The sequence below is a fragment of the Montipora capricornis genome, unplaced genomic scaffold (genome assembly GCF_036669925.1).
Source record: "Montipora capricornis isolate CH-2021 unplaced genomic scaffold, ASM3666992v2 scaffold_424, whole genome shotgun sequence".
Classification (NCBI taxonomy): Eukaryota; Metazoa; Cnidaria; class Anthozoa; order Scleractinia; family Acroporidae; genus Montipora; species Montipora capricornis.
Genome location: NW_027180156.1, coordinates 42,501 through 55,000, shown reverse-complemented (window position 1 = coordinate 55,000; position 12,500 = coordinate 42,501). Strand labels below are relative to the sequence as shown.

At 41.3% G+C, this 12,500-nt stretch overlaps 5 protein-coding genes across 5 annotated transcripts; all 5 read right to left on the bottom strand.

Moving 5' to 3' along the window:
• Nucleotides 1–906: 906 nt before the first annotated feature.
• On the bottom strand, nucleotides 907–1,667 carry LOC138035577 (uncharacterized). The gene is made up of 2 exons (XM_068882219.1): nucleotides 1,433–1,667; nucleotides 907–1,307 (listed from the first exon to the last, which is right to left on the bottom strand). The coding sequence occupies exons 1-2, from the start codon at nucleotides 1,665–1,667 to the stop codon at nucleotides 907–909; spliced, it is 636 nt and encodes a 211-aa protein (XP_068738320.1).
• A 343-nt stretch (nucleotides 1,668–2,010) lies between these two features.
• On the bottom strand, nucleotides 2,011–3,156 carry LOC138035576 (uncharacterized). Its single transcript, XM_068882218.1, has one exon. It carries the CDS (start codon nucleotides 3,154–3,156, stop codon nucleotides 2,011–2,013), a length of 1,146 nt encoding a protein of 381 aa, XP_068738319.1.
• A 23-nt stretch (nucleotides 3,157–3,179) lies between these two features.
• Nucleotides 3,180–3,500, bottom strand: LOC138035575 (uncharacterized). The gene has a single exon (XM_068882217.1). The coding sequence runs from the start codon at nucleotides 3,498–3,500 to the stop codon at nucleotides 3,180–3,182; it is 321 nt and encodes a 106-aa protein (XP_068738318.1).
• A 13-nt stretch (nucleotides 3,501–3,513) lies between these two features.
• On the bottom strand, nucleotides 3,514–4,518 carry LOC138035574 (uncharacterized). Its single transcript, XM_068882216.1, has one exon. It carries the CDS (start codon nucleotides 4,516–4,518, stop codon nucleotides 3,514–3,516), a length of 1,005 nt encoding a protein of 334 aa, XP_068738317.1.
• A 309-nt stretch (nucleotides 4,519–4,827) lies between these two features.
• On the bottom strand, nucleotides 4,828–5,973 carry LOC138035573 (uncharacterized). The gene has a single exon (XM_068882215.1). It carries the CDS (start codon nucleotides 5,971–5,973, stop codon nucleotides 4,828–4,830), a length of 1,146 nt encoding a protein of 381 aa, XP_068738316.1.
• Between the last annotated feature and the right edge of the window lie 6,527 nt (nucleotides 5,974–12,500).

Sequence of the window (12,500 nt, the reverse complement as noted above, 5' to 3'; positions counted from 1 at the left end):
GCAAACTTGTTGAATTTTTAAGAACTGCATTTGCGCTCCCTTAAATTTGTTGGCGATATTTACCTGATCTATCTTCTGATTTTTCCACGCTGAAAAATAGAGCATGATTTACGTTCACAAAAGTGTTGAAGGGCACGATTTGCGGGCTATCAGCAACGAATTTTGTCGATTTTTCACGATTTTGTCGTCTGGCCAGAAAGGTGACAGAACAGATTGACACTTTTTTCCATTGCTTGTTAACCGTGCTTAACCGTTGAAAAGCGTCTCAAAACAGACGTTAATCGTATAAAAAGTCTCGTGAATCGTGCCTCAAACGTTTTAATGTCATGTAAAACCATTCAAGTGCTCTACAAAGCTTTAAAAGCGCTACTTTAATGCTTGAGTCTTTTGCCATTGCTTCGTTTAATCTCTGCGATGCGACCCTACATAGACCCTATAGAAATGGTCCAATAAAACCAGACAGGCAATCCAACTAGATTACGCAAATCGTATAATTTATTCCAATAAGATTATTCGATCTAAAGAAAAGAATGAAATACATTTGAGAAACCGAACACAATTCATTGACACATAAACACGCGAGTAAAACTATTAACTAGAATTACAGCATTGAATACTTACGTCTTTGACGATGTCTAGAAGGATTGTTTCACGATGTACAGGTCAGCAACAGACAAAATAGGTCAGAGTATAACAGAAACGGGTCAGCGAGACAGATTAGCAAAACATGCACATATCTTCGAATCGGAAATGTCTGAACTGAGAAACTGACTTATTCACGTGGCGTAATTACATAAGTTAGTGTCAATCAAAAATCAATCAGGAAATCAAGTGAATAATTCATTGTATTGACGAAACACTCTCCGCCCCGATAAGGGCGTAGTCCTTATCATAGCAAACGTTCGTTTAATCGTCGCCTTCAGCAGGGTAAATGACAGCAATTTTTGTCACTGGACGGCTGTACTCTCCAGTGGCTGTCTTGACTGTAACGTTTCGAACGCGTCCATCAGCTCCGGGGTATACTTTGGTTACCCTGCCTAGATCCCACTTGCCTCTCACAGCGTTCATATCGGCTACCGTAACTATGTCATCAACTTTGACATTGCAGTTCTCAACATGCCACTTCTTCCTTGGCACTAAGGTAGGAAAGACATCTCTTGTCCAGCGTTTCCAGAATGAGTCAACTATTCTTTGCACGAACTCCACTCGCTTACGGGGATTTCTGGTATCCTTAAACGGACCTCGTGGTACCTCCGGAGTTGCTCTTCCAAGGAGCATGTCGTTCGGACAAAGGTAAGCTCCGTCGTCTGGATCATTAGGGATGCACCCGATGGGACGTTGATTTAACAGGTTCGCGATCTCTAGAAGGCAAGTGTACAACTCGAATGGCGTCAGAAGTTGTTCCCGATTGCAATCTTTAGTGATCTCTTACAGCTCTTTACAAGGGCTTCTGCACTTCCGTTTTGGTGTGGCGCAGCTGGCGTCGTAAAGATCCACTTAATGCCCTTTTCTCCACAGAAATCACTTAACCGATTGCCATCTAGGCCTTTCACCATTTCTCTCAGTTCGTTAGCGGCCCCGACCATTTGCGTTCCGTTATCGCTCAATATCACTTCTGGGTATCCTCGGATTGAAAAGAACCTGCGAAGCACTTGCATGAACTCCATTGTAGTAAGGTCAACTGCTAACTCTAGATGGACAGCTCTGGTGTTCAAACACGTGAATATGACGCCATAGTGCTTGGCCGTCTTGCTTCTCCGTTTTTAACGTTATAGGGACCAAAGTAATCACATGCGGTGTAGTAAAATGGCGGTGTGTGTGGTGCTAAACGGAGAACAGGAAGGTCTGCCATTAGTTGCGTCTCAGCCTTGTGCGCCATTTCACGGCAGAATCCACACTTAAATTTCACGGACTTGCCTAGCTTGTTAGCCTTTAAGATCCAAAACTTCCTCCTTGTCTTGCCTGTGGTGGCTGCTACACCGGAGTGTCCGTACTGATGAGCGTGTCTCGTTACCAGTAAGGAAATCCAGTGGTCACTTGGAAGAAGGGCAGGGCGCCTCGTTTCGTATGACACGACAGCTTCATCCACTCTTCCTCCAACTCTGATGATTCCGTTTTGGTCTCTGAACGGGCTGGCGATTTGAATTCGCCCCTATCCAGTCTGCTGTAAAGGGTTGCCTGTGCTTGGTTTGTCCAGTAAATTTCTGCTTGCTGAAGCTCCTCAGGGGTCAGCGGTCCTTCCTTTCCGCGCTGGTTGTATTTTCTCAGTCGTATCTTTTCTGCTAGCCTGCGTATTCGTGCCGTCACACGGATCAATTTTCTCCAGCTTGAGAACTTGCGTGGATCAATACCATTGCTAGCTTTAGGTGCTGTGACTGCGGTCAGTATCTGCATCTGACGGCGTTCCATGTCTACATTCGGAACTGGCGGGGATGTCGTAATCGGCCATTGACTTTCTGGTTGGTACAAGAACTCTGGGCCATGCTTCCATCTGCCTTGTAACTCATTAACGCGGATACCTCGCGACAGGTCGTCAGCTACATTATCTTGACTGGGGATATGCTTCCACTGGTTTGGATCTGTGTTACTTTGAATTTCTCCCACTCTCGAGGAGACGAACGGCTTAAAGCTGCGTGATGGACTTTGAATCCAGGCCAAGGTGATCGTACTATCTGTAAAGAACTTAACATCTTTAAACTGTATCCTAGATTCCTCCTGAATGGATTTGGCTAGGCGAATTGCAAGAACGGCTGCTTGTAGCTCCAAGCGCGGAATGGTCAGCTGCTTCAGCGGGGATACTCGAGACTTTGCTGCGATGAACTTGACTGCATAGGTGTTGTCATCCTTTCTCCGGCGTGCGTAGGCACAAGCTCCGAGTGCGTCTTGTGATGCGTCAGCGAAAATGCATAACATTGGCGGTTCCACAGCATTGACTACTGTTAAACATCTTTCGAAGGACACATTGTCTAGTTCCTTAATTTCCTGGAAGAGTGAAATCCAGGTTTCCTGAACTGCTAGTGGTACCTCGTCATCCCAGTCCAGCCCCAGCTGCCACAGTCTTTGCATTCCTATCTTTGTTCTGACGATGAATGCTGCTGCAAATCCAATCGGATCGTAAATGCGAGCCACTTGACTCAGTATCATTCTTTTGGTCATCTTTTGCACATGGTTTGGCTTCACTAGGTCTGCTGCAACTCTGAAGTGAAACTCCACAGGGTACCCAGGACCTTCTCCTCATCTCCTTTGAACATGTTAACTTCTTTCTCTACATCACCGTTCACTTTTTCGTTGAGCATCTTGTTAGAAATCCAATCTTTAACTTTAAATCCTCCCGTCTTCAAAACAGTGTCTATGTCATTTGTTAATTTCCGAGCTTCCTTTTCTGTATCTACAGACTCACAGATGTCATCCATGTACGTGTTGTTCGTGAGCACTTCGGCTGCTTCTGGGTAGCTTGCCTTGTTCTCTTGGGCTGTTTTTCTTAGAGCTATTTGCGCCATGGCGGGTGCGGGCCTATCTCCATGTTTTGACATAAGTGTCAGGTTCTCTGTCTGGTTCCATATTCCTCCAGAGATAGCGGTGTACGTGTTGATCTCTTTCGGGAATGAGGATCCGATGATACATCTTGGAGATGTCTCCCAGTACTGCAACTTCCTTCTCACGAAATCTCAAGACAACTCCAAATATACCGTTTAAAAGGTCAGGACCTTTTTTCCAGTAATCGTTCAGAACAAGTCCTTGGAATGTAGAGGATGAATTGAAAACAATTCGAACAGGTGTGCTCTTCTTGTCTGGCCGTAGTACAGCATGATGTGGGATGTAATGAACAGGACAATTATACTTGTCTTGTTCTTCCTTTGACAGCTTTTGCGCAAATTTCATGTTTTCCATTTCCTCCATCTGTTTGCAGTAAGCTTCAGCTTGTTCAGGATTTCTTTTCAGACGTCCTTCTGTTGACTCCAGGCGTTTTATTGCCAAACCTCTGTTGTCTGGCAGTAGGTTAGGGTCTTTCTTCCAAGGATAAGGGATCATCCATTGGTTTTCGACTTTGAAACACGACTCCTCTATGAGCTTAGCTTCTTCTCTTTCTGTTTGGGTCAGTTTGTCAGCATTGCAGACGCAGGGTTTCACGGCCACGCCCATAGTTTCGGTTGTCCAAAAGTCTGTTAAGTCTATTGGTGAGGCGTACTTGACGTGCAATATGCTGGTTATGTCACTGATCTGCTCTGGTTTTCCTCCAAAAACCACACATCCAAGTGGAGACTTGCGAGCTAGCAGGTGGTCCACTTGTCTTGTCTCACCAGCATGCATATGTGTGTGATCAATGCCGATTAACAGGTCAACGTGCCCTTTGCCACAGTGAAATCTGGTGTTTGGTAGGCCAAGAACCTCCGGCAAGTGCGAGGTTTTCACTGCTGGAATCTCGTCACTGATGCTGTGAATGCCGATTGCTTTAACGGTAAAACGCTTGTTGTTGTCAATACAGGTTAGCTGAACATTGTACTCCTTTGTTTTCATTGTTTCGTCCTCGCTGCCAACTTTAGTAATGGTTATGGACACATCTTTTCTCTTCAAACCGAGAGTCTCAGCGGTTTCCTGTCGGATGAGACTTACTTGGGCCCCGAGTCAAGAAGCACGTTTCCGCATTTAAAGAGACCGTTAGCGTTGCCGATGTTAGCAGATAAAACGGGAAGAATTGCTTCAGTGGGGCTGGCTGTAGTGGCGATGCTAATCCTCACGGAATTGCTCTTGTGTAGGAGTTGGTGGTGGTGTTGTGGACACCGCATTTCATTCTCCAGCTTTGTGCACTGTTGTTTGCGCTTGCAGTTATCCATAGTGTGTCCTCTGCCGGCTGAAACACAGGTGATTTGCCTTTGCAGTTGTGATCCGGTCGTCAACACTGAGGGATATGAATTTCGGGCATTGATCAGGCCAGTGTGATGAAGTTTTGCACAGCCAACATTTGTGCCAAACGGGTTTGTCGCTATCAGACTTGAAGTGATACACAGGGCGTTTACCGGATGAGCCCACTCTGATTGGGGCTGTGGCACGCATTCGTGATTTCATTTCAACCTTCATCCAATTCATCAACGCTTCAAGGGTAGCGGGTTTCTTTTCTTTTTCCAGATCTCTCGCCCAAACTTTTCTATCATCAGCGCACATCTTCTGTTCAATTATCGAAAGCATGTGGCTATTGTTCATGTCACTAGGGAGACCGACTTCCTTTAAGGTATTGTAACATCTTTTCACCAGATGTACGAGGTCACAAAATCGCGTGTCCTCCCCATCCTGCAAGGCTTTGAATTGAATAATGTCCTGAGTCACAGTGTCTGACACAAATCTTGGGTCGCCATAGATGGAGCCAAGGTATTCCCAGGTGGCGTCGTAGTCGCTTCCGATTCCCTTAATGAGTTCGAGTGGCTTGTCTTGCAGGCACGTGCGCAAGAGCGTGATTGAATCTCTTTTTGAGTACTTCGCTTCTATTGCGTGCTTGAAATCTGAGCAAAAGATAGCATAATCTCGGACATTCCCAGCGAAAACAGGTAGCTTCGGTTTTTCCAAATTAAAGCCACACGCAGCGTCGTTATCGTTGTCGCCAGTGCTTCCGGTCTCGGTTACACTACTATTGTTAGGATGACTTTGAGGCGCTTGCCAAATATCAACAGAACCTGTGCTTTGACTATTATAGTGACCAGTTTGTTCAACAGAGTTATTTGCAGTGTTTTCAATGTTTGCATTGTCAACAACTTCAATAATTTCAGCTGAAGTAGTGAAACTGTCATCAACTGTACCTTTGTTCTCTGATGATTGCATGCTTGAAATTCCGCTGACACCGGCTTCTGGTTCTGCGCTTATTATTTGTTTCCCTGCGAGGCCGGTTTTCAGTGGTTCCTTTCCCTTAGAAACTAAATCATCCAGATAAATCTTTGCTTGAATTTCGGTGTCCATGAAAAGTTCCTGACATTCTTCCATCCAACGTTCTTGAACCTCGAACTCCTCATCGTCTTCAATTAATTTTGAATAGCTCTCGTGTTTCACAACGAGGTCATGGAATGCATTTTGGAGGCTATTTAATGCGTCCTTTACCTCTATACCAGGTCGTTTAAGTTCAATCCGTTTCGACAACGCTTTCCTACATCTTGTGAGGGTTCCTTCGCAGTCCTTCTGTCCAGCTTTGCGCTTTTAATAGCGTTTGGTTCTCCCGCAGTGCTTAGATCCTTGCCAAACTGTACTTTTTCTCAACCAAGAAATCGAATGAAATGGTCCAATAAACCCAGACAGGCAATCCAACTAGATTACGCAAATCGTATAATTTATTCCAATAAGATTATTCGATCTAAAGAAAAGAATGAAATACATTTGAGAAACCGAACAGGATTCATCGGCACATAAACACGCGAGTAAAACTATTAACTAGAATTACAGCATTGAATACTTACTTCTTTGACGATGTCTAGAAGGATTGTTTCACGGTGTACAGGTCAGCAACAGACAAAATAGGTCAGAGTATAACAGAAAACGGGTCAGCGAGACAGATTAGCAAAACATGCACATATCTTCGAATCGGAAATGTCTGAACTGAAAAACTGACTTATTCACGTAGCATAATTACATAAGTTAGTGTCAATCAAAAATCAATCAGGAAATCAAGTTAATAATTCATTTTATTATATGGCTCTGTCTCACGAGGACTGGGAACTACAAAATTCACGAATTTGATTGGCTAAAATCGATATTGACCGCGGTCTAGATTTTCCCATCTAGACCGGCATCTAGACCGGTAATGTTTTGTGGTGAAAAGATGCAAACTAAAATGCAAAAAATGGAGTATTTTCTTCAACCAATATTTATTTATGGAAGTGCCAAACAGCATGATGACAAAAGAGAGGATGACGAGCAAACTTTGACAGAATTAAGTTCAGCTCATCGCCACTCATCGCCGTTCGCAAGCAAAATGTCAGTTAGTACAAACCAGTTACATTAAACGAATTAAATTGTTCTTGTTTGCCATATAATAAACATCTTATTACCGAACTTAGTCAGTCTGTATGGGAGAATCTCGACCTCGGTCGTGTGTACAGACCTCACTGCATTCGGTCTGTACTCACGACCTCGGTCAAGATTCTCCCGTACAGACCTCCTGCTCGGTTAATAAGAGCTAAATATTGACGAAACAGTTTTATCGATTAACTCCCCAGAAATGCTTTCAGAGTAAGATCAGTAGTGGGCTTGAGAACTCTAACTCTTATTTTTGTTTCCTCGGGTATTCTTTTTCTCGATGGCATTTTTTTCGTCAATTCTACCTAGAGTTATACCCTTATTCTTGATCGTACTGGCAAATTTTCATTTAAGTTTGGATTTTTAAACGCTCCGCTTTTTTTAAAATATCTTCCATGTAGTATCTCAACATAGCAACACTAGCGACGAGCGTGACTGCGTCAGAGGCCAGTGGTTTCGGATGATTAATGTATTGACATATGACCTTTTAATTGACCAAATCTTGAATTTGTGACGTCATAGCCTCCACAGACAATCTTGGACAAATTAAATGGAACATTGAGACCACCCCTCCCCCCAAAATCAGTGATGGGAAAATGGCGCGTTTTGGCCTTCACGCACCTTCATCCTTGATTTGGGGGAGAGGGGGCCTTTCTGTTCCATTTTATTCTGTCCAAGATTGTAGATCTGTATTACGTTACTCGTGCTCCATCGCTTTTCGTTAAAGAAAGAATTTGTTATAATACTTTTTTGCGGTTTAGTTTGTCTGTTGTGCTGAATACTGTACATATGTGTTACATGTACCGATCATTGAACTGTCATCAGCGTTGAACATTTTGCTATAGCTAGTGCAGGTTTTTTCGTTTTGTTGGCTATCTTCGCCGTTCAGAGAAAGGAATAATTTTATACGGTTAAATTAAAAACATAAAATTGTATTGTATTTACAGACGTTTCAACACACAAAGTTATATCTAACCTTTTCAAAATCTCAGCCTCGGCTTTATTCTTAAAGTGTTCTCAAAATATCGCAAATTTCAGCCTCGATATTCTTATAAAATATATTCTTATTAAAAATAAAAAGAGTGTATGAGATGAGAGTTTCGACTTTGGTGCGTGATATTTCCTTCAATTCAGAGCATATCAAAAATTCCGCACACGATATTGAAATGCATTCATCTTTGAATCTGGAAAGGAGGTCCGAGAATTTGTAATTTTGGCGGCTGTTTTCGCAATAAAGTGAAGGAGCAGGAGCTTCTGCAACAGACTCGGTCTCTATAAGTTTGAGGCCTGACAACTAAAAGGCAATATTAAATAACAAAAAACTGAAACTTTATTCAAATAATTCCATCCATTAGCTTTAATATGATATATAGTTTGACCCTATAATAGCGGCGCGAAATCTTTTTTTCCCGCGAACACCTCATTTTCCTTTACCGAGACCTTCTTCGAAAGTCACTGGCTGGGTTACATTACAACTATAAACTTTTAGATGTTAATTCAAACAATGGCATTTTGTGTTCACTCATTCACTAAACGCGAAATAAACGGTTACAAAATACACAATGCAAGTTTCCAATGCCTAATAAGCTGATTGAAGTCGTGCATTAGTTCGAAATATAAACTACAGCAAATCTAAGACCAGAGTTTCAAGAAAGAGAAGTGTGTCATCTTTAACTTCAGTGACGCTGAATAGAATCTACAGTTACATATCAAAACATGTAACAAAAAAATAAAAGAAATAAATAAATTGTTTGTACAGACACCAACACAGAAAAAAATTGTCTGTGTCGAAAAAAAATCATCCCCTCTCTCCGTCCCTCAAAAAATTAATGGTTCGTCCATCACATTGCTGTATTCTCTGTTCTCCTTTTTTAGTAAGGAGAAACATACTATGCGTTAACATGTTAGTGTGCCTTTCAATATTATACAACGGTTTTCTTTTTCACTGGCTGTAGATAACTGAAATTATTTTATATCAGACTCACTATGAAAAAACTGATTGGTCGAGAGCATTCAACCAATTCACAATAGGTTGTGAACTTGACATGATAAATGTAATATCTGCTGCAGATATTACATTTATCATGTCAGGTTCAACGTCTGCCTGGTTACTAAGCCCCTTGGAGTGCTCTCCTCAGAAACAAAATGGCTGAACACTTCGCTTCTGTATCTGAGGATGAATTATGTGAAAAATGTATAATAAAACAATTATTGAGTTCGGTTTTCGAATGATATCATGAATTATCAAATCCTCGTGTCTGTGTTATCTACCTCAGCCTTCGGCCTCGGCAGATAACACAGACCTCGGTTTTGATAATTCATGATATCATGCTCAACCTCATCCAATAATTGTTTAGTGTCACATTTCAGTTTGTGATTCGCCAATTTAGACAGTTTTATTGGTTTCTGCTTTAAGGGGCTTTCCCTTTTTGAGACGTTTTCTTTGAATATATTTGGTTGGAAGCTTGCCGACCAAATCGGCTAACTCAGTGTTGTGTGCAAACACGGGGTTAAGATTTGTTGTCTATTGTAGTTGCACTGTAATGCAGCATTCACATTTAAATGATATCTAAATACCTGGAAAAAAAACTTGTTATTCCCAAAGGGTTTGAATCGGGTACAACATAGTTAAGGCCAGTTTACAAGGTACGATTTGTCGGTTTCTCTCGAAGGGTCGGCCTGACTTCAAAATTAAAAACTACTCTGTTATTTTTCACAACTGCTTCGTGTTTAAGTATTACAGTAAAGTAAAAAGGTAAAGTCTCTGTTACGAGCCTAGGAAGGCCCATCAGGCCGGTGCTTATCTCCGGTTTCCGTAGCATGAAGTGACTAGCAGTATTTCTACTCCCCCCTGGATGGGATGCCAGTCCATCGCAGGGTTACCCCCAGCATTAGATTCGCCGATACCCATTTATACACCTGAGTGGAGAGAGGCACCGTGAGAGTAAAGTGTGTTTCCCAAGAACACAACACAATGTCCCCGGCCAGGACTTGAACCACTCGATCCGGTGTCGAGCAGTGTAACCATGAGGCCACCGCGCCTCCCACTAAGTATTCCGGCGTTCATTGTTTAATTATTCCACCATTCCGTGTTTAAATATTCTAAGCAAGAGCCGATACAAGGTAGATTTGATTTGATTTTAGTGGTGTACTATATTTCGGCTGGCAAAACCAACCTTCTTCAGGTACAATGAGAGTTTACATTGAATTGCTTCTATGTATATATATATATACAGTTATATACATATATATATATATATATATATAGGAAGAATGAAAAAATGAGTCGCTGGCGAACTTCTCACAGGTCTGGTATATTATAATTTCGTGTAAACGTTTCGCCCTTCGGGCTTCTTCAGTACACGCTAAAAACTAAAAACTAAAAATACCTGGTACAACTGAACTTGCGCTATTTATACAAAACTATGAACCAAAAGGTGTAAAATGTTTAAAATTACAAAAAAATTAAAAAAACTCACAATAATATGTCATGTAATACGTGCGGTTGGAATAAATCGAGTGGACAATACGTGAGATAAGAAATAGTTAGCTCTATTCCGAAAAAGGCGTTAATCACCAGACATCGAAACTAATAATTTAAAATAAACAACAGGACTTAGTAAATCATGCAATCAGGTGGCGAAATGATGAGCCCAGGCCCCAAAGAAGTAATATATATATATATAAAGTTGCATATAAACTGGAGAGGAAGACAAAAATTCTTGAAGGTCCAGGAAATTTAATAAAAACGTTTCGGCATTTTATCTTTGAATTTTTAACTTGTACTCTATTTTAAAATAATTTTTAACTATATATATATATATATATATATGTATATATAAGTAGAATGATAAAGATTGAGTATCCAACGGTGATGCCACTTGCGAGGAGGATCCAAAAGGATACAAAACGTCTTGACTCAGATAAGTTAATAGGAAGAATGAAAAAATGAGTCGCTGGCGAACTTCTCACAGGTCTGGTATATTATAATTTCGTGTAAACGTTTCGCCCTTCGGGCTTCTTCAGTACACGCTAAAAACTAAAAACTAAAAATACCTGGTACAACTGAACTTGCGCTATTTATACAAAACTATGAACCAAAAGGTGTAAAATGTTTAAAATTACAAAAAAAATTGATAAGAAATCACAATAATATGTCATGAATACGTGCGGTTGGAATAAATCGAGTGGACAATACGTGAGATAAGAAATAGTTAGCTCTATTCCGAAAAAGGCGTTAATCACCAGACATCGAAACTAATAATTTAAAATAAACAACAGGACTTAGTAAATCATGCAATCAGGTGGCGAAATGATGAGCCCAGGGCCCCTAAGAAGTAATAGAATCCCTGAACAGGGCCTGTGAGAATGCCGATCTGCACAGCGTAACTGAAAAAACCCAACTGGTTGCACAATTACTCCAGTGAATGATTAATTAAACCTTATTCTATTTTTGGAATTAAACTCGGATCTTTTGTTCAAGCCGTAAGGTTGGAGGGTGCATAACTGTGCGCACCAAAAAGCCTCTCTTGTAAGTAAAACCTTGTCCATATCATCAGTAGTGTCATTAACAATTTTTTCAATAACAATGAACTCAAAGTCAGACATGTGATGTTCTTTTCTATTGAAATGGACGGCCAATTCACACGTGGCCTTGTTGGTCAACATAGCCGATTTGTGATTACGAAATCTGACCTTGAATTCATTCGATGTTGAACCTACGTATTGAATCTTGCATGTTTTACAGGTGACTAAATAGATGACATTCTTCGACCTACAATGTACATTCTGTCTAATGGAGTAAAAACGGCCTGTACAGGCGCTGTGAAAGATCTTATTTTCAACAAGATAATGTTTGCATAGATCACATTTGTTCTTACATTTAAAACATCCTACGGGAGTGTTATTGCTGTAATGGGTTTTTTTAGGCCTTGCTAGAATCTCTTTTATGTTTTTGGGTCTTCGATAAGAAGGAATAATTGACCCCTTTGGGAAAATCTAAATAAGGATGGGCCATTCCCCAAAGGCACTCTTCTCGTTTCTTGGGACGTTGTCTCGATGTTTCCAAACATCGATAACAACTTGGGAATTAAAGCTGTTACCGATGCTCTCGATTCGCGTGCAACTCACGTCCCCTCCCCTCCATGTATTGTTGAAGCCGCCAAGATCTTGAACACAACAATTCCAACTTTCAAGGCAAACATTTCCTACAAATTCATGGAACGGCTATGGGCCCGAAAAATGCTTGTAGTTACGCTGATTTAGCAATCCAAAAGGCTAAGTCCGGTACAATCAAACCCAGATTATGGTGGCGGTATAGAGACGACATTTTCGATCTATGGACGCAAGGTGCCACTAAAGCTTTAATTCCCAAGTTGTTATCGATGTTTGGAAACATCGAGACAACGTCCCAAGAAACGAGAAGAGTGCCTTTGGGGAATGGCCCATCCTTATTTAGATTTTCCCAAAGGGGTCAATTATTCCTTCTTATCGAAGACCCA